Below are 22,475 nucleotides of genomic sequence, written 5' to 3' on the forward strand. Positions count from 1 at the left end.
TTAGTGAGCTTTTGGGGGGCACTACCACCAATCGCGCTACAGCCTACCTGCCAATGCAAATCTCATGTATCGCTGCGGCCACCAATCGTCAGCATGCTCGCCGCCAAAAGCCCACCTGACCACTCAGCGCAACCAGCCGCTGGTGTAAATCAAACGCCTAATTGCCACAGCAGCAGTCAATCGTCAGCAGGCCTTGCCACAGCAATCACACTCCCAATTGCTGCTGCCATTCTCCTACTGACTGCTGCCACCAATCGCCTAACGCCCCTCTGTTATCCATGTATAAGATGACCCACAATTTCTGCCCATGAAAAAATATCATCTTATACATGGGGGGGGGGGAGGTATGTCTTACTGCAACAGAACCATCTTCCAAATCAACATGCTTACGATCATTGTTATTAGCCCTGTACAACAGTAAATGGATAAAATACATCCTGTCATCTTGGCACTGCTCCAAAGGGCATAGCATTTAATTTGTGAATTTTACAGAACTCACAGCAGCTTGGAAGTCAAACTGCTTATAAAGGAAGACTTACCTCTTAATCTTGATGTGTGTACAGTCAGTGCTTTTTTTCTGGGAGGACGCAGGGATACGCATACCCTTAAACATTTTGTGAATCTAAGTTTGGCCTCGTTGAGGGGCAGTATTTCAATATGAGTAGGAAAATGAAAGTATCCCTAAACATTCTTTTAAGAAAAAAAAAGCACGGTGTACAGTAATTTTGGTTATTTGGTGATTAAAGGAAAACATTGTCCACATACATCAATATATTTTTTATATTAATGTACTGTCTACATCAGGTGTGCAGCATGTAAAAATCGCTGATCAGTGATGCCCGCAAAACCCTGTTCAATAACATCAAGTGACCTTTGTAGCTGGTAGTCAGATCTTGCTAAGACTCTCATGAAGCACTCTGCAAAGCAGCACATTGAAAGGGGCTTCACAAGACCAGACAATCAACTGAACAGGCCACTTGATGCCATTGTGATGGTCACTGTGATGTCAGGTGACTGACTGGTGGGTGACCCTGCTCACATGTCAAATTTTGGGTGTAGAAGAACAAGTCACTTTTCACTTGCTCCCTAAAAGCTGAAAGAGAGGTGGGACTGGACAAGGCTCTTGGGGAGATAGCTCTAGAAAAGATGAACTGAGTAATAATAAACATCCTGTTTGACATACGCAGGACCCACAAAACCATAAGTCATGAGCAACATGAACATAATTAACAGTTGCAGATGCTTGAAAGTAAGAGATGATTGTACCACATCAATCACCTGCCACACTGACTGTAGTAGGGTCAAACAAATAAGGTGTGCCTGAGAGAATATGGGATTAAGCATGACACTATTTAACAAACTTGTATCATTGTAGAATTTCTCCCTGATGTAGAAATGAGAGAAAATCTGTGAAACGTAATGTTTATTTTCATTTAAATTTGTTCACATTGAATCAGAAGGCTAAGAGACAGAAGGAAGTTGCAGGAATGTTTATTTATGTGGCTTGCCAAAAATAAATTTCAGTCAAGTGGAACTCTTGCCACTTTCAAAAATATGCAATGTCTCAGTTGAGCAATATGTTTGACACTAGACACCACATCATGCCTCCATTTTAATGATTAAGGGTGATGGTTAAATAATAAAAACAAAAGTGGAATGTCTCTTGAAACTAGGACCTGAGGAGCACCTTTATGAAGTTTAAAACATAACCGTGACAAATACTTAAAATGTTCTAGTTCTTTGCAATTCAATCTTATTTATATAAAATAAATGAGAACAGAAATATAAAATTTGCAATGCAGTCCTATGAATGCCTACTCATTACAAAGTCCCATTAAGTTAACTGGAGCTTACTTTCAGGTAAGTGTGTATAGGATTATAACCTAAGGCAGTCTAATATGCAATATTTGGTTTCTGCCAAATTATACAGAATGCAAAAGCCAAGGCAAGCAGATGTGGAACTTTTGGAAAAATTCCAGAGAGACAAGAGCTCAATGTAGCAAAATTAAGATCCATAGTGCCCAAATACAAAGGATAAGATGTAGCTTTTCGTTGGAAACAAACAAACATTTGAGTGTGTTCAAAAATTCTCTTTGTTGAATATGAAATGTATTCCTCGTGGGTCAGCTTCCGAATTGCTAATACACATCTTATTTAAGGTGTCAGCCAAGGCTTCAGGTCCACACAGAAAAACACCAACCCTGGAACTGATAGCAAGAGAAATTATCAGATAAAGTATAGCAGCAAAAATGAGGCCATATTCTGCAGGCACTATGGAACAAATTTACCTTGGATGCTGACTTGCAATTGTTTTGAACTCATTCTCCCAATTTGGTCTCCCATATAAGGTTTTCTGTTTCAAGCCTGTGATCACATCTTTCTCTTCATCATGATGCACCATGAAATGAGCAGCCTGGAAAAAGGAAGGCAAATAATGTCCTTATTGTATAGCTGTAGGGTCCAGAGGGTGATAGCATGTGTGTGTGTGTGTGTGTGTGTGTGTGTGTGTGTGAGAGAGAGAGAGAGAGAGAGAGAGTGAGAGATACAGACTGATAAAAGACAGAGACAGAAACAGAGACAGACACCCCATACTCCTAAAATAGCAGAGTGAAGTTCAACAGTGGAACAACACACCTCTAGCAGATGAACTTATATGAAATTGGAATAACTGAGTGAGGGGGGCCTATTATGACTTGCAATATTTTGCATTTCCAACCATACACTTTGAGTGGAATTCAATGTAGCACTAAGGAGATTGTTCCATCAGGCAACCCTCCAGAGCAGATCAGGGAGATGTGGAGCCACATGCAGTGGGGAAAGGCTGGAAAACCCCAAATCTCTACTGGGAGTCCTTGCACTATTTCCTGCTAGTGGAATGGGGTACTTGAATCTGGCCCATGCATTTCCTCCTTTAGTTACCATCAGGCAGCTCTTTTTCAGGAACTAACTGCATGTCATGTTAACTGTGTCCTGGCTCATTATGTGAGTTTCTTTTTCCTTTTCCTTTTTGTTTACTTAACAGCGAGTGTACCCACCCCTATTTTTATTGGGGCTGCATGCAGAGATCTGTGATTACACACCTGAGATTGCAACAAAATCACCCTATGCTGCAATTACTGATGGGTTGGGGAAGAAATGCCATTGGTGCCACAAATGAATGTTAGGAAAAGGCAGTTAATTTTGGTTCCCAGTCAAATGGGCAAGCAGGCCACATGACCATTCCATACATGATTCAGCTTTTGGTGCGCCATTGCAAATGCCCCCTTCAAATATTTGTGGTGGCATCTCATAACAAGAATCCAGCATGTGGCAGCCAGTAAAAGTGGAGTTGACATCACTGTGAGAATAAGGTTTGCAGAAGTGTGTCCATGGGGTTTTTACTTTGGGGTGGGTGTAGGCAGAAGGATTGTTGTAACTTCATTGTCTTTCCAAGAACCTAACTACTTGGAAAGGACTACAGCAGGAAGTTACCTGAAATTCATCCCAACCAGTCAGATAAATGTTGTAGCTGAGAAAGTCTGGATTATTCTTCTCCTGCAGTTGAGTCTCCACTGATTGCAAGAGGTCAGCAAACCATTCAAAGGCGTGAGTGTCCCTGCAGAGCCAGTAAAAATAAATCTGGAAGGGACAAGATGGAACTGGTTAGCATATTAGATTATGTGTTTAATTAGGCGATTTCATTCTCTTCCTTTCCCCCCGCTCCAAAACCCCGAAGACATAAATGTAGTTCTCTGGATCACCTCTGATGATCACATTGATCAACAGTAAAGTATTATTGTAAGGCTACAATAGTGACCACCTTTATTGTCTAGGAAGAAGTTGAGAAAGTCCTTCAAAATGAACTGATTTCAAGTGCAAGTGCAACCATGATGAGTAGACGTCCTCTCTTCTGCAGCATGAAGGATAACCTTCAGGCAAGGTGAGGACAAAACTCAGACTTTACTCCAATGGGTAGCAAGGGGTAGTAGGCATTCTTCAAAATATTTTGTGCTGCTCTTGTAGCTTTCAGTCATAGTAAATTAAATGCTTGCTCAACTAAGAATGGTCTTTGCCACCTTAAGTTTTTCTGGAATTACCCCTAGCTAAGCAATTCTATTGCTTAATGAAAAAGACAAATGGGAACTGCAATAGTTGTTAAAGTTGATTTTGGGGCTGTCATTCTATGATCTGAAGTATTTGATAACAGATATGCAACTATGATCCTAGGTTTTTTACCCCTGTTAAGATACTCTTGTTTATAAATGCCTCCCAAGCAACAAATATTATTGATCACTGTAGGAAGTAGCCAGTCATATTTCTGTTACTTTATTGATATCATGACATTTTATTTACTGTCTTTTGTATGTTTTAATATTTTGTGCACTTATTATTTTTGAATGTAAGTGTAAGCACATTTTTTAAAATAAATGTAAGTGTAAGCACATTTTAAAAATAAATATGTTGATACTCATCCCAAAACAGCACTCTGGTTGCATGCTCCAATAGATCTTGCAATTACAGAGATTAGATTTAAAATGATAGAGGATGTCACTGTGTGCATATAAAGAGGGACCCACTGTGGAGTGGGACTGGGGTAGAGATGCTGCTGAATCTCTGCTGTCAGTTCTCCATGCTTGGATGTAGAAGTGAAAGTGCATCTACATGAACTAACAGTAGGGAGAGGGTTGAGCGTCATACTTTAATGCAAAGTCACTTAAAGCATACATGAGCTGAAATGCACCTGTCCTTTGAAATTCATTCGTCTTTAAATTTTGCAATGCCATACCTCCAGCCAAATAATGTATCCAAAAATATGTATATTTGGGGAAAGTATTGTAAATATGTATGAATTAGTACAAACAGAAAATGCATAATTTTAGTGAAAGTTGCTTGCAAAAAAGTGTACATTGGACAAAATAACATACAAAAATGTGCATATTAGGAGAAAAGTGCACCAAAATGCTGATAATTTTTTGAAACTGAACAAAAGAAGCAAGCTGATGCAGAGGTGTGGAGAAATGGACTTAAGAATGGGAAAGGGGCCAGATTTGTTTATACGGACATAAAACTAATAATTTATAGTGTTTCACAGCGCTATTTTCACACATATAGATCTGAATCAAGCCCAACACTTGTCTTTATATACTTCCCAATCTCTGTTTCCATGCACTTTTCAGCACTAGGAAACAAGTGTCACATGCTTTGGTATATGTCAGGAACAAACCTTTTTGAGCTTTAGGTTTAAGGCATCATTGCAGTATTTGTACCACACAGACTTGAGGACTGATGCAAAAGGGGTGACCCCAATGCCAGCTCCAACCAACACCACGGTTTCATAACTGAATACATCTTCACTGGCAGTGCCAAAGGGGCCATCGACAGCTATCCTAGAACAGTGAGAACACAGTTAACAACAACAACAACTGGGACTGGCCCATGCATACTCTAATGATCCAATAGTTGCACAGGTCAGAGTCAAGCCAATCTTGCAGCGGCACTGTTCAGGGACTAGTTCCACTTGGTAGTCCTGGCCCATGAATGCTGAGACAGCCTATGAACTAGGAGTTAGAGCAGCTACAAAAATAGCCCAAGGCATGCACAGGAGTAGGTTGCATGTACACTTATGCCAGAGTGAACCCATCTTGTAACAGTGCCTTTTTAGAAAACTGGTTTTTATGAACAGGCAAGGACCAAAAGTGACTGTGGTGTGCGGATCTAAGGTTAACAGACCACTAAGCCTAGCAACTGATAGCTCTCTCTCTGCTTGGTTTCTGTGCTGGCAGGTTATAAAATCTGGTGTAAGAACAACAGCATTGTTGTGCTCCTCTCCCTGAGTCAGTCTGAGGCCTCAACCTCAGCACTAGGACTAACTGACCTACATAGAGTGTTGCAAACATTTTCATAGAATGTTTATTCTGCACATACTTGGGCAGTTTCCAAGCATCCTGGAATTCTTGCTTGTCACATCCACAGACTTGAAACAAGCGTTCTGTCCAGTCCCCAACGACACGTATGTGGATGCTGAAGTAATCCTCTTCGGGGGCAGAAGTCAATGTGAAAGGGTGCCACTCCAGCATGGACACTGCAGGACACTGGACAAAAATGTACTGCCCAACTTCCATCTTGAAGCCCTTCTTCTTCATCTGGAGCTCATAGGTTTGGAAAGGATGCGTGACAACCTAGGAGGCAGGAAGTAAAGCTCTCAGAACACTGGAAGGATGGGATGGTCTGAGCTTGCATTAGGTAATCAGGATGGGTTGGCCGAAGGAATTGTGAAAAATGGTTGCAAAATCCTAAGCCCATTTACTCTCTAAAAATAATTATCTGAATGAAGAATTTAAGACAAACACTTTCCGAGTCTTTTGCTAAATATATGATTAAGTGTAGAGCATTAGATATAGTAAATAATTTATAAATAAGTTATATTGATGGTTTGTAACATTTTGAGGCATATTTCCAGCACTGGAACATAGCAGGCTCCCTCAGACTGTATGATGTGCATTGACCTGTAGTAGCTCTCCAGGGTCTCAGACAGAGGAGCTTCCCAGCCCTACCAGGCAATGAACCTGGGACCTCCTGTATGCAAAGCAGATGGTCTCCCACTGACCTACAGCCCTTCCCCCAAGATGGGATTCATTTTCTCCAGAGGATAAATAGGGACTTTTTCTTCTCTCAGATATTAGTATCAGGTTGCGTCCAGGTGTCAGCTGCATGTTTGAAATTCATTCTGATTTATTTGCAGGTTGGCTATATGACATCCTCTCAAGCATATTTCTAAATGCAGAAAGGCCAGGGGTTTTTGTTGTTGTGCAAATCTTCTTTAGTTAAAGAACCCACATTTGCCAGTATGCAAACAAACCCCACCCACAAAATAGCAAAAGTCTGTAAGTGCCTTTGGTCCCAACTACTTATTTTTCATGTCTACCCTTTCTCCCAGGACAGCTGACAAGAAATATAAAAATGCAGCCAAAAATAATTGCTCTACTATAGTTTTCAATGAAATTTACTGGTACTTTAAGGCTTGCCTGGAAACAGTGGAGACTGAAAATGCCCTCCATTAGCTGACAGCACTGTGACATCACAGTGTAGTTTCCCCAATGATTACTGATCAAACTGCAGCTATTTTGCTGGGGTTTCCTTTCTGCCTTTTTTGGTACGTGCAAACTTTTTTAGAAATAGCTAAGGAAACTAATTTGTGATGCCACAATCCTGTTAGCCAATAGGGAAGTTTTTTCTTCGTCTCTCATACCCTCCAACATTTCTTTGACAAAAATAGGGACGTCCTAAGGAAAAACTGGACATTCTGGGATCAAGTCAGAAAGTGGGATGTGTTCTGTAAATGCAGGACTGTCGCTGGAAAATAGGGACTAGTCTCTCACCAGGACTGTAACTTTCAGATAAATTGAATGTACATTTTAATGAAGACTATAATAGAGCAATGGTTCTTTTTTCTACAGGTATTGACTGTGTAAATGCAGATAACAAATTCTGAAATTTAGGAGACATTCGTATCAACTTTAGATGACATTCCTATCATCCTGGAGTTAAAGGTAAAAAGGTAAAGGTACCCCTGCCCGTACGGGCCAGTCTTGACAGACTCTGGGGTTGTGCGCCCATCTCACTTAAGAGGCCAGGGGCCAGCGCTGTCCGGAGACACTTCCGGGTCACGTGGCCAGCGTGACATCGCTGCTCTGGCCAGAGCCAGAGCCGCACACGGAAACGCCGTTTACCTTCCCGCTGGTAAGCGGTCCCTATTTATCTACTTGCACCCGGAGGTGCTTTCGAACTGCTAGGTTGGCAGGCGCTGGGACCGAGCAGCGGGAGCGCACCCCGCCGCAGGGATTCGAACCGCCGACCTTTCGATCGGCAAGTCCTAGGTGCTGAGGCTTTAACCCACAGCGCCACCTGCGTCCCTCATCCTGGAGTTACTCTACGGTAACTCCAGGATGAATAACGCTTTAAGCGAAGTGAAACATGCAAGCTGATTTATATCACTCTTACCTTTGTGATAACAACTTTTTGTTGGGATCGCCAAAACCGTACCAACCGTTCAAAGACGTATAGAATCATGGGGCCTATTACCCATTTCCAAGTCTGTCAACAGAACAGGAAGAATTAACAAGCAAGGACAGGAAGGAATGTATGAAATTCTGTTAAATAAATATAAGGTTGCATTATGCATGCAGGAACTGGTTTCAGCAATTAACTCAGAGGGCTCATTGCACCATAGTCAATGTTCACAAGAACTTCTGCAAGTGCTTTGTCTCTTTAGAAAGTTACTTCGTTCACAATGGGCTTATTTCTAAAATCTATTCCTGTTAAGAGATTTCTTACCCTTCATCTAATGTTTAGAGTTACTCTTGAAAGTGCACATCTATTATATCTTTCCTTTTCATCAGTAAATACATACAAATTTACTGAATGTGTGAGAATGACTAATTCTTGACCTGGCTGGGCCCTGATCTATTGACATTACTCTTGCCCTTTCTGGTGGTAATCTGACTGCTAAACATTCCCATTAAGATCTTCAATGGTCTCAGTGCCTAGATTTTTAAAACAAGCAAGCAAGCAAACAACCAACAGATCATACCATAGGAGGATTTCCAGAAAACTGTGGTTTAGGACATGAAGGTATTTCCCCCCAGAGGGTGAAATTCTTGGCACAGGTATCTGGATCATGGACACTCAAACTATCGGGAGTCTGTTTACGTACAATTTTTCTGGGGACAACAGCAAAAATCAACATGAGCAATGCTGATAATGGATAATAACCAAAATTAAAAATAATTACTTTCATATCATAATATAAAATATATTTAGTTTTATTTTGTAGGCATAGCATGTATGTTCTGCTTTTTGTAATGTGTAATTTTAGGAAGGTTAATTCCGAGACACAAATCCTAGTTCAAATCATCTGCAGTGTGGATGCATTCTTTGATTGATGAAGAATATAGACTGCAGAAATTCATTGGTAGTAGATGATGGAATATATCAACACTGAAAGATGAGCAAATGAATGGACCTCTGAGGTTGTGGATGACATTATTAGATTCTCCTTCTACCCTGGCCTTTGATACCTGAGGCAGGTGTTTTCAGGGCCCACCCTGTTCCTATGATCATAATATGTTTTGATTTCTTTATAATATTGAATTTTTGAACTGCTGGAACCCATCCTGGAACCCTTTGATGAAGGGTGAGGGAAAATAATAATAATAATAATAATAATAATAATAATAATAATAATATAATGATAATAATAATGTCCTGTAATGATATCTCCAAGTCTACTCTGGCAACACTATTACAGGACTTAGTAATGTCACCCACAAGTTAAGAGGTTCATTCGCTTGCTCATCTCCCAATGTCATATATGCCATTATCTGCCAACAATGCTCTTCTGCATTCTAAATAGGACAAACAGGTCATTCTCTATGCAAAAGAATAAATTGACCCAAATCTGAAATCAGAAATGGCAATATCAAAAAACCAGCAGTGGGAACATTTCCACCTCCCAGGACACTGCATCCTGAACAAAGAAACTTCAGAGGGGTTCTATCGTTTATGGATCAAGTCAAGACAAATAATTTTATTTTTCTACATGCATTGTCTAACTTGATCAGAATGTCAATGACAGTTTTTTTGTGTGCCTGTGAATTGCCACTGTTAGTAGCAGAATAAAGATCACTATGTGTGCTTTCTGCATTTCATTTCCTTCTGATCTCCTGCAACCATGTGTATATGTCTGATGAACTGGACAGTTGTCAATGAAAGCTTTTGCTTCATTTCAGCTCAGTAAGTGCACTGATCATCCTCCTTATCTGCCAACTTGAATAAAATATTGGGGGGCCCAAGTAAACCCCACCTGCATAATCAATCAAAAGACACAGCACACCACCCCATTTGAATGGCGATACCCATCAGCTTGGGGTGGGGTGCCCTCCTCAAATATTTTGTAGGAGAGACTGAAGGGACCTTAGCCCCTAGGAGTTGGCTTCTATGTCTGGTTGTAAACACTTAGCTGGAAGAAGAGTTCTCTGACTGAATCCTGAGAACAAATTCATTGTTCTGTGATCTTTAGCTAGTCCTAATAAAGGTACTCTGACTCCACCTCCATCTAGTTATTTAGTGGAGTATCAAAATAAATAGATACTTACCCAACTCCATGGATGACGAGACCAGCAAAAAAGAAAATGAACAGATGATGGGTGAACCAAAATACTTCAAAGTATGACCTTCGAATGGTTTTAGTAGATGATGTGATAATTAATATTAGACACAGTGTAATGATAACACCAGTGAGGCCAGCCAAGGTTGTGAATGCTACATTGAGACAACCCTCAGGGCTCTGTGAACAGAAAAGTATGGGAACGTTAGCAAATATTTCACCACTGAATTGTGCAGCATCTCTTTCTTCAAGACAGCTGAGGGAATAAAGTTCTACATGAAAAACAATTGATCATGATTATTTATTACATATATTTCCTGCTGTTCCTCCCAAAGGAGAGCAGAGCAGCAAACATAATAACAATCTTTTAAAATAAAAAGTATTCTAAAAAGCTACAGTTAAGATATCTGAAAATGGGTACACTTTAAAACATTCTCTCATCCAGTAATCTCAGGGATGCCCAGGCAAACAGGAACGTTTTCAAATTCCTCCTGAAAGTTAATAATGTTGGTGACAGATGCACTTCACCAGCGAGGGCATTCCACAAATGGGGAGCCACCACTGAAAAGTCCTTGTCATTTGTCAGTGCCGTGTGGGGAGCCCTTGGCGGCAGTACCATCAACAAGGCCCCACCTTCTAACTGTAGGGTCCAAGATGGCTGATATCAGTGGAGGTGCTCTCTTAGCTACTTGGGTCTCATGCTATTTAGGGCTTTATATGCTAACACCTTGAATTGGCCCCAGTGCACTGGCAACCTAGCAGCTGCATTCTGCACTAGCTGTAGCCCCCATACAGTCTTCAAGGGCAGCCCCATGTGGCGTGCATTACCATAGTCCAAGCAAGTAGGTCACTAGAGTATGGATACCTGAGGCCAGGCTCTCTGGGGACAGCCGCAGCTGGAGACCCAGCCTAAGCTTAGCATAAGCACTCCCTAGCCACTGGAGCCACTTGAAACTGACAAGTGACAAGTTAGAATTCAGGATTACTCCCAGATTCCAAACTGTTCCTTCAGGGAGGTGCAGAACAGACATCTAATTCCCAGATATGCCCACAACACTTGTATCTTATCAGGATTCAGTTCCAGGTTATTGCCCCCATATGTCACTGTTTCCAGACACTTGTCCAGCATCTTCACAGACTCTCCTGAGGTCTGGAAACCAAGCCTTATGAGGAGTGGTTGAAGGAACTGGGTATGTTTAGCCTGGTAAAGAGATGACTGAGAGAAGATATGATAGCCATCTTCAAATATCAAAAGGGCTGTCACATGGAAGATGGAGCAAGCTTCTTTTCTCCTGTGCCTGAGACTAGAACCCAATGGATTCAAGTTACAATAAAGGAGATTCTGACTAAACATCAGAAAGAAATTTCTGACTGTAAGAGCTGTTTGATAGTGGAACAGACTCCCACAAGCGGTGGTGGACTCTCCTTCCTTGAAGGTTTCAAAGCAGAGGCTGGATGGCCATCTGTCAAGGATGCTTTAATTGAGATTCTTGCATTGAAAAGGGGTTTGACTAGAAGACCCTCTGGATCCCTTCCAACTCTACAATTCTATGATTCCAGTGGAAAGGAAAGATACAACAGTGTGCCACCAAAATACTGATGACATTGCTCAAAATGCCTGGATGACAGCTCCCAAAGATTTCATATTATAGATGGTAATTAGCAGATGAGACAGAATGAAAACTTGTGGGACCCCACAGTCCCCAAGCCATGGTGCTGATCAATGGTCTCCTAGTACTACTTTCTGGTAGCAACCCTGCAGAACCAGTGTAATAAAGTACACCCAACTCCCATTCCTTGAGTCGTTCCAGAAGAACATCATGGTCATCAGTATCAAAAGCTGCTAAGAGGTCAAGGAGAACCAACAGGGACACATTCCCCTGATGGTCATCAATCAGGGTGACCAAGTCTGTTTTGATGCAAACAGCATTATAACGGAACAGCAGTAGTTACAGAAGGAAATAAAGTTATCTCTCTGCAACCACCACTAATTAATTGTTTCTCTAGAAATATGATTGCTTACCGGAATTTTAGATCGTGCAAAATTCAGGTAAGAGTCTCCATGAATATCCCCCAAATCAGACAGCGCAGTCTTAAGGGTTCTTTGCGATTCATTGCGAGCATCCACCAACCGTTCAACATTAAATAAATGTGCAATTGTATGGATTGCTTAAAAATAAAAACATGAAAACATATCCAAAAGGTGTTAGAATAATGTAGTACAGGGGTAGCCAATGTGCTGCTCTCCAGATGTCATGGGCTACAAATTCAGATTCATTTGATTGTATCTGGCCACCAGACAATCACAAAACGTAAATTTATAGCAGTACGGAACAAACACAAGGTGACATCAACAGAAGTTTAATCAGATCTAAATAAACCACAAGACAGTAAATGTCAAATACCTGTTTTTCCTGACAGATGTTATGACATGCCCCTTTCAAAAGGAAAGATTGCTCCTATTTTAAATGAATTTTTTAAAGTAAAATGGGAGGAGATGAAATGAATTCATGCAAATCTGAACAAACTTATACAAAACTTAAATGAATGGAAGCATAAAAGCCCCTCAAAATTCTGACAAGGGACAGCATTCTCTTTTAAGAATTTTCTCCTCTTATCAGTTACTGCAGGTAGAAAATGTGCAGCCTTTTATCTTGTCCACCAAGTAGATGTGCTCCATGAGTTTGTAATTTAATTCCTCCATCCCTGACTGCTGGCGATGCTGACTGTGGCCCTTCAACAGATTAATTAGTTAAACCCTGTGCTGTAAGGATTGAGGGACAGCCCAAAGACCATTTGGGCAGAATGAGAATATTTGGTGTTAACTTAGTCCTTAGTTCTGCTCCCATCTCACTCAGAAACATAGATTTGGAAAACGTACAAGGGACAAACCTTGGTATTCCTAGGTTGCATTCATATGGCTTATTCCATTTTCACAATGTTTCCCTAACTGTGCATTTCCACATTATAGTCCAGCAAGTTTAGCACCCATTTCCATACTATTTGCAAACAATATATATTTTTTCTGGAAGAAAGTAGCACAGAAATGAGCACTAAAATTGCATTATCTTTCAAAAAAGTTCCATAAGTGGCTTTTACATCATCTGATGGTCAAGCAAGTGGACTTTAACAGGGAGAAGTTATGAAAACAGAAGAAACAGACATATGATTACAGCCATTGGTTCTTTAACTGTTTCTGCTCTACCCCCCCACATCTGCTGCCCACCACAGCTGTCAGCAACAGCTTTAATTAGACCTCAGCACTTAATAATATTCAGTGGGACTTTCAGGTGTCTGTCTTAGGCAGAAGTGAAAGGAAGTAAGAATAAGAACTTTCAGAGTCAACAAGTGCACTTACTGTGCAGGGAATATGACATGACAAAGGTAGGGGAAACCTCCTGATTTTACCAGTTTAGTGCTAAAGCACTGAACCCACTGAATTGTGAGTGTGAGAGTACGGCCTACTGGGCTTGTACCCTATCCCTCCCCCCCCCCTCATTTTGTATTTCTAAATGTGACGGAAATAGCTATGGAGGGTCAGGATTCCTATGTTTTTAAATGGTTTAAATCAAGCTCTGGTGACTTGCAGCACTTAATAAATAAATGTCCTTATTATTTAGAAAACACTTACTTTCTTCCCAGCCCCAATATTTTCTAGAAACAACTCCACTGACATCTTCCTTCACCTTCTGACCCTTCACTTTCTGCACCCTTCCTGCAAAATGCTACACTCATAGGAGTCACTAAAACCAACAATGCTTCTTCCAATGCAGAGTTTCAGAACACTTACTGGTATGGAGTGCAATCGCCCAGGCCACCAGCTTGTGAAATGTGAGGTTCCTGTCCAACTGTCTTCTGACACGTACTGAGCAGCACTAGCGATTTAAAAGAGGAAGTGTGAAGAGATTAACCTAAGCCTGGAAAATTCTGATGAGATGCTTATTGGAAAAAAAAAAAGGCTATAAACCATTTGTTTACCTGCCTTTAACTGATTACATACATTTATTTGCATATTACCAAGTTTCAGCAGAGATCCCGTTGGGGAAAGAAGTGTGAACGTACAATTTAATAAACAAAGCTATTTCTTGCTAGAATAATAACAACAAAGTGGCTAAAAACCAGCTTGGTATGTTAACAATGTAATATGGAGATGAAGTTGTTGCAAGAGAGGATGCTTGCTTATTCTGGATTCCTAGCTGGGGGTTCAAAAAAAACTGCATTCACCAAGCCAGAGAAGCCAGCAAGTGTTCCCGTGTCCTCTGACTCAAAATTTTACTATAAAAACAGTGAAGAAGCAGTACATTCCCACCTTTTCAGAATAAATTATTCTGCCACCTTGGCAGGGCAGGGGGAGTGAAGTAACCAATTCATACCAGCCACGTTATATCTTAATTAAAAGAAGGTTCTTTGTAAAATCAAATACTGAAGTAAGAAAATGAAAGCCTATTATTCAGTCTTGAATTAGATGATATACTATTTTCCCCCTAAAGAGTTCCAATGGGAATTTTCATCACAACGCAGAATCATCCTTTGCTGGGAAACATAACAAACTGATATTTCACTCATAGCTGATAATTGTTTTAAAGTGCATGTTTACATTAAAGGAGTGCCTTCTCCCATATGAACCTGCTGATGGACAAAGACCATCCTCCAGGGCTCCTTGCCTCCCGGTCTGAGGCTGGTGGCAGCTGAGGAATGAACTATCTCAGTTGTGGCCAAGATAGAACTGTCTCTCTACAGAGTCTCCCTTAGGTGCCTCTCTTCTCTTTACAGTGCCAGGCAAATACATTTTGACCCTCGCAGGCTTTGAAAACAGTTTTAACTACCATTAACTTTGCATATATCAGGAGACTGAGAGGATATATGACAGCCAACTTCAAATATTTTAAGGGCTATCACATGGAATAGGGAGCATGCTTGTTTTCTCCTGCTCTGGAGGGTAGGACTCGAACCAATGGCTTCAAGTTACAAGACAGGAGATTCCGACTAAACATTCAAAAAAACTTTTCGATGTTAAGAGCTCTTTGGCAGTGGAATAGACTCCCACAAGAGGTGGTGGACTCTCTTTCCTTAGAGGTTTTTAAACAGAGGGTGGATAGACATCTGTCATGGATGCTTTCATTGAGATTCCTGCATTGCAGGGGGCTGGACTAAATGATCCTTGGGTCCCTTCCAACTCTATGATTCTGTGATTTTATATATCAGCCGATTCCTTGTTGTTTTACTGTCTGAACTGTATCTTATGGTTTTGCATGTAATGGTTTTTGTATTTCTCTCTGTAAACCAACCTAGAACCTTTTGTTGAAAGGTAGTATCAGAATCTAGTAAACAAACAGACAGGGTGCTGAATGAACGGCCACAATTTGTCAACCCATGCATTGTAAGGACTGAGCAACAAATGAGAATCTGAGAGGGTGGGTATTTGGTGTTAATGTAGCCATTATTTCTGCTTTTGTCTCATTCAGTAAAGAAAATCTTATTGGAAAATTTAGAAGTTACTTGTGAAAATAGAAGTGAAATTAATCCCCAAAATTGGGGAAAAGAGCTATTTTCCCCATAGTTCTGCCAGTAAAGGAAGTTTCTTGTTCCCTGATTTAGCTTGGACAGATATTGAGTAATATGGCTGCTTTGGTCGATGGTATTTAGAAGCTGCTTTGCTAAAACTAAGAAGAATCTTATTCCATGCAACTCTGCTAAGTTAAATGCATACTGTGTCTTTTTGAATTCAAGATGACGCTGGAAAAATGAAGGCTTAAAACAAAACAAAACAAAAAACACACACACAGTGCATGACTATCTCTTTCTTTGCTATGCTATCTTATAAAGAATGGACATATTTGATCCAATCCAGTAATTTCTTGCAGCCAGATCCTAAATTTGCTAAGTGTGTTCCTCTGTATGCAGAGCTGATATCACCACTTAAGTGAATGAGGAAGCCCAATTATGGGGGGCAGTGAAGCTTGCATTACCAGTAGCTGATACAACTAGCATGTTCTTGCTGAGCTGAGCTGACTATTTGTTTTTGTAATGAAGACATCATTGTTGATGAACTGAGCATATTTGCTTTCTTATATATGATTTCTTAATTTATGTGTGTCAGTCCTGGGTTAATGATAGATTTAACAAGCTCAAAAGTAATCAAAACAATTGGGGGGGGATAAAGAGTAATGAGGCAGGAATACTATCTCCTATAAGAACTGCAGTGGCTGGACTCCCATGAGATACTGGGTGCTTATTACATTACAGTGCAAGTTACAGGCAAATGCTGCCTAATTATCAGGCAGAGAATTCCTTTTGCCAAAGAGAAGAATCCATCAAAGCACACCACTCTTCTGAAAGCACTGTAATCAAAACAGTCCAATGTATTTTTCTTACCTGTTTCATATTTCTGACTTTAAGGTCACCCTTGGCATTTCAAAATAATGTGACAGAGAATTCTCACAGACTAACATTTAAAGGTATGAATATAAGTTGTTTTTTTTAAAAAAAAAAACAACAACTTTGCATCCAAAAACATAACTTGTGAATTCAAAAGTTTATTATCAGTAGTGGATGGCACACTGGGGCAGCGGGGCTCATCTGTCCTCTGATTTGCACTGCACCAACCACTCCTTCTCTGCTTCTCAGTAAGGTTGAGTGATGCAATCTACTGCAAGTCAGGTGAGGATTGGGCCACCACCCCATCTTTGCCTTCTGCTAATGCTTAACATGCTGGTGCACTTGCCAGCAAAGTGTGATTGCAGCTTCCCTTTGTGTGCATGCTGGCTGCAGGGCAATGCACAGCTCGTAATAGGCCCAGGGCAGATGGGAAATGTAGGTCCCATTTCAATAATCTTTACCAAAAGGTTCCCCTTTCCCTCTAACCAGGAGGACACAGAGTAGGTCTTCTCAAAATTGTAGCCCCCCTGCCCCTGTTCTGTCCTGGCTGGCTGTCAGTGTGTGAAGCCAACTGTCTAAAAGCAGCAATATCTGGAGTTTTTCTTGACAGGGAACAAACATATTTTGAAAGCTCTCCTGCATTTTGTGTCAAAAGGACAGAAAGAAATATGAATCAACACTGAATGTTCTCATACTTTCATCACAGAAACAGCTCAGGTGAATATGTTCACAGATACTTCATTCATTGTAACAAAAGTTGCACTGAACAAGCACAATTTTGTAGGTTGCTTACTATCACTAGCAATGGAAAATACTTCTCCATCTTACCGCACTGGAGCCTCTGAGGAAGGAAAGCAGATTTCGACAGACAGGAAGCAGGATCAGCATGCAGTTGAAATTCAGGCATGCTGCAGGTGCCCGAGCCAGGGCCAGGAAAGGCTAAAATGTAAGACAACAGGATTCAAATTAACTAAGCAGCATTATCTGAAGAATAAATTGGAAGAGAGGTAGAAAACTAATCTGAACCTTTATGTTCCAGGTACACCAACGTTAAGGATGCCAGACCAGTATATATGAACGTGAAGAAAACAAGAATTGGACTAAATGGAAGGACAGGTCGTCTATTGCAAAATGGTTTATAGAAAGCTAATTTACATGATCAGATTTAGCAGAAGATAACACGTCTAGTCAACTGGCTACTACAGGTGAATTCCATACCTCTAATGGAGGCAAGAATATTACCTGGTAAATTGCCACCTCAACTGGTGGGGTGAATTCATTTTCAGTGAGCCCAGAATGAAACATTTCCTTACAGTATTCACCTCAAAAGAAAAGTTACCTTTCTTTTGAGATGGGAAGGGAAATAACTAAAAGCACATGCTTAAGCAGAAGGGGGGGGGGTTTACCAGGCACCCCCCAAAAAATCCCTTCTCTTCTTTGCACTCCATTTTGATGTACTTTGAAGTTTACCCCATCAAGGTACGTAGTCCAATACATTTTGCTGCCTGAGGCAGAAATGTCCCTCCTGACACCCAGGCCCCAAGTCAAGATATACAGTACCCAAGGCAGGCCAAGTTACTTTTGGCACTTGAGGCATAAAATTCCAAAAGTTACTCTCACTGTGAGTAAATTTTGTTGTTGTTGTTGTTTAGTCGTTTAGTCATGTCCGACTCTTCGTGACCCCATGGACCAGAGAACGCCAGGCACTCCTGTCCTCCACTGCCCCCCGCAGTTTGGTCAGACTCATGCTGGTAACCTCGAAAACACTATCCAACCATCTCGTCCTCTGTCGCCCCCTTCTCCTTGTGCCCTCCATCTTTCCCAACATCAGGGTCTTCTCCAGGGAGTCTTCTCTTCTCATGAGGTGGCCAAAGTACTGGAGCCTCAGCTTCACAATCTGTCCTTCCAGTGAGCACTCAGGGCTGATTTCCTTCAGAATGGAGATAATTTTCCTTTCATATTGCCCCAAATCAGCTACTTCTCTCTGCTTACCAGTGGGGCCAACCCTGCTCTCCCCATACATACACACACAGTTTAAAATAAAACTTGTGTTGCAAGCTTGGAATGAGTGAGTACGTGTGAAGGAATTTTATTCTCTCTGTTTGGTTTATATTTGTCCCACTGGGGAACTTAAACCTGTTGTAATGGCACAGACACTTGAACAGGAAATATTTTCATATGCTAAGTGTGATATTTCTCTTTGTTTAGTTTTTAATTACGGTAAAAACTGTTTTGGAAGATGATAAAATTTAAAAAGTACAGTCTCCACACCAAGGATGGGGAACCTGTGGCCCTCCAGATATTGTGAGACTTCAACTCCTATAATCCTTGACCACTGGCCATGCTAGCTGAGTCTGATAAGAGTTGCCTAGACCAACAACATCTAATTTGATCTTAGAAGAATCATGAAGGTGAACCTTTGCATAATGTTCCTACAACTGATCTCTGGAGGTCTTGCCAAATCACCACAGTCATTTCCAAATAACAAACATCTTTTTGAGAGTCATAGCTGAGTTGGTAGTTGATTCTGACAAGAAGTGAGAGAAGAAAATGGGAAATGGAAGCAAGGAAGGGAAGTGGCCATACTGGAACTTCTATGATTGCTTAAAAGTGAATGGGTGGGAACATACCGGACTGCTGTATTTTTGAATAGTCAAGTTGAAACCACGATTGCTCTAGGATTACCTGTTTATCCCAACTTGTTTACAGGGAGGTTATATGATGTCATGTCAATCAATTTTTCCTCACATTTCTCATGCATTCTCAGAGTTGCCTGGAAACCAACTACAGTTGGGGTGGGGTAGCCATTACTATTTTAAAAAGTATGATACTGCTTCATATGTCTAGTGCAGATGGGGTCTGTGTCTAAACCAGCAGTAGGTCCTATTGAATTCAATGGGGCTTACTTACACCCAGTTAAGGAGGCCTGAGATGCAGCATAAATTAACATTCTTTTGACAGAGGTACAGTAAATATACATCAGTGTACAGTAAATACACAGTGTTTCCATGCACTGCTCTGGTTAGCCAGAAGCAGCTTAGTCATGCTTGTATGCTGGCTCCCTCGGCCAGTAAAGCGAGATGAGCGCCGCAACCCCAGAGTCGTCTGCGACTGGACCTAATGGTCAGGGGTCCTTTTACCCTTTACCTTTACAGTAAATATGCATCTAGTACTTACCCCAAGAAGTTCTCTTGTATAGATGTATTCCCTTCCAAGGTCATATACCAAGTAGTACCACCAGAAGAGGAAGATATTTATAGCCAGCCACACAATCTGAAGGAAAAAAATGTATGATCTTAATTTATTTTCAATTGCTGAGAAATCAAGAGTTTAAACTGGGACACTTAAACTGGAACACTTTTGAGTCTGTTCTTCCTAGGGAACAGAGTGTTTTATTTTTATTATTATTATTATTATTAATAATAATAATAATAATAAACCACCCACTCATTAAAAAAAAATCATGGCAACTTACAATAAAATAATTGAAACAACATAAAATACAGAACAAATGATCAGAACTGGATCAAATTAATTTTCTAAAATTATTTGGCAAAGGGAAATGCTCACAATACCCTTGGGAATCAGCTAGGATCTCAACTGCACTGACAACTGCCCTAGGAGCTGGGACGGGGTGGTGATGGTGGTAGCCATTTGCATTTTCAACAATGCCCAATGACACAGCATCGCCACATCAAGGGTGTTATTAAATGCTGGTGCCAACTTTCCTGGCATGGAAGGCCACCCTGCTGCCACCCTAGGAAGCCCACTGATGCAGAAATTTGTTTCTCCAGAGAAAACTTTACAGAAGTCTTGTTAAATGTGGAACCAGCCCTGAAACACCCATGGTTATGAGGAAATCTTCCATGTTCTGGTAAATACCCCTTTCTCCAGTCATAAATCATACCAGTTTTTAACATGAGACGAACACAACTTTTCAAAGATTTGTCAAAACTAGTTTGAACATCTCAGGAATTTTGACATCAATTCTTGTTCAACTTAATCTAAACAGTCTGATAATTATCAGTTTCATGTGATCACTGTGCATATTAAACAATGAGATTGTTATTTAATAACATTTTTTAAAATGTAGGTGGTAAATTTCAAATTAGGGATAGTATATATTTCATGTGCAGTGTAGCCCCCCCCATTTATTTATCAACTTTGTAAGAATTTTTTTATTAAAGTGATGTTCAGTTCCAGAACATACACAAAGGTTACATATATTTAAAACCAAGTGCATAAAGAAAATACTGTACAATAACATAAAAATTGTATTTAAAGCTACTCATCCGTGTACAACACAAATTCTAAAAATTCATACATAGTTCTACTTTCTGAGACTTTGAGCCCCTTCTATTACCCATGGCTAGATTAATCGCATTAATGGATTTTTGGTTGGAAGGTAGCATCAAGAACTTCATCAGAAAGGTGGAAAACTTCTGTAAGACTTCTGTAAGCTGTGGTTTCCATGCCCGACATAGTTTACCGCCCCTTCCAATTGAATATTTTGTCATTTATTGATTGCCTTCAATCAAGCTAAACTGACTAAGCATTTTTAAAAGCTACAATATTTTCTTACATTTCAATTCAATGTTGTTGTTTTTTCACAGACCAAACATTCTTATGCAAGCCTTTTGATGAATCTCCTCATTCTGAATGCTTCCTTTCCATCACATTAAGGATGTGTATCTAATGCTGGTCACACACAGAATAGATCCACTGAGGTACACTGATTTCAGAGTGGAATGTAGTGGGATACAACCCAATGCCTTTATTTTAATTTTTTATATATATTTTAAAAAACACCTTTTATTGATGAAGATGTTTGCATGATAATAAACCAATGGCAATCACTGAAAGAAAGAAAAATAGTCTTATTAAAAATTATTATTGTACTTACAATGACAAATATGGAAAGTCCCTCATTTTCTATCCAGTTGCCCATTCTGATCGCTGCTTGAGAGACACTGAACAGATCGTTCTGAGGTATGTGAGACTTTGGGACTTTCCCCCAACAGGAAGTGAAAGCTTACAGGCTTGCCACAGCCTATTTCCCTATTTCGGTTTGCATGCAATTAGCTAATCACTTATACATCATAAATGTTTCTAATGTCCAGCCTTTTCACATTAGTAAAATGAATGAAAGGAATTGTTGAATGAAAGGAATTGTAGGAATGAATGTGCTTGCTTCCTCCTATGGTCAATGGCTTGGATTGTGTTGCTCATTTGGTGTGGGGCAGGGGAGAGGATTTCCACCAACTCCACCCTCCATCTGCAGCCTTATGCACACCATCCAACACCATCCAACCCCTGCGCCAGCCCCAAGCAGATTTTGATATAAACTTTTGAGTACAGTAACATAAATGGTGCAACACTGGGAACTGCTGTCACCTGATAATTTGTTATATCAGGCAAGTTCACTGCTTAATTCCCTGTCTCCTGCCACCCTGAGCTTCAGAACAATGGTGAGATACAAGATAACCTAATCTTCTGAACTCTACTTTTGTTGCACCTTCATTTATGCACAAAGGAATTTTTCTTAGTGTCTACTTCCCAGGAATTTGAAGTAGCCTCCTGCAATACACACATCCATATAAATGGATCAACAGTTGTGGAGGCTGAATTGCCCTAGGTGCCAAGTCTGGGCCTCCGAGACATCCCATCCCACCCACACCCACCCCCCGCAACCAGACAGCTGCCCCAGCCAAATCAGTGATGTGATGGAGAGGAAAATGCAATGCCTACGGTAATTCCTCTGCTGATCTGGAAGCATCAGCTGAGGAGCAGGGTAAGGGGACCGTGTGCCAGCCGGTGTATCTGCTGTGATGTGTCTGTAAGCAAGATATCAGATCTCCGCTCCTTTCTGCTTTGAAAAAGACATTAAAAACAAAACAAAACAACAAAACAAAACAAAACAAAACAAAACAAAACAAAACAAAACAAAACAAAA

General features: G+C 40.5%; 1 protein-coding gene across 2 annotated transcripts; it reads right to left on the bottom strand.

Moving 5' to 3' along the window:
- Positions 1 to 1,475: 1,475 nt before the first annotated feature.
- Positions 1,476 to 22,155, bottom strand: CYBB (cytochrome b-245 beta chain). 2 transcript variants are annotated; one of them, XM_079974518.1, is made up of 13 exons: positions 21,426 to 22,155; positions 19,700 to 19,795; positions 17,351 to 17,461; positions 13,935 to 14,019; positions 12,168 to 12,313; positions 10,134 to 10,324; positions 8,570 to 8,699; positions 7,981 to 8,073; positions 5,905 to 6,158; positions 5,204 to 5,366; positions 3,472 to 3,618; positions 2,289 to 2,413; positions 1,476 to 2,207 (listed from the first exon to the last, which is right to left on the bottom strand). In XM_079974518.1, the coding sequence occupies exons 1-13, from the start codon at positions 21,468 to 21,470 to the stop codon at positions 2,081 to 2,083; spliced, it is 1,713 nt and encodes a 570-aa protein (XP_079830644.1). In that variant the 5' UTR covers positions 21,471 to 22,155; the 3' UTR covers positions 1,476 to 2,080. The 2 variants fall into 2 exon arrangements, with proteins under 2 accessions (XP_079830644.1, XP_079830645.1); XM_079974519.1 differs by lacking the exon at positions 21,426 to 22,155 and adding an exon at positions 21,105 to 21,223.
- Positions 22,156 to 22,475: the final 320 nt, after the last annotated feature.

This window comes from Podarcis cretensis (genome assembly GCF_951804945.1).
Source record: "Podarcis cretensis genome assembly, chromosome: 4".
Classification (NCBI taxonomy): Eukaryota; Metazoa; Chordata; class Lepidosauria; order Squamata; family Lacertidae; genus Podarcis; species Podarcis cretensis.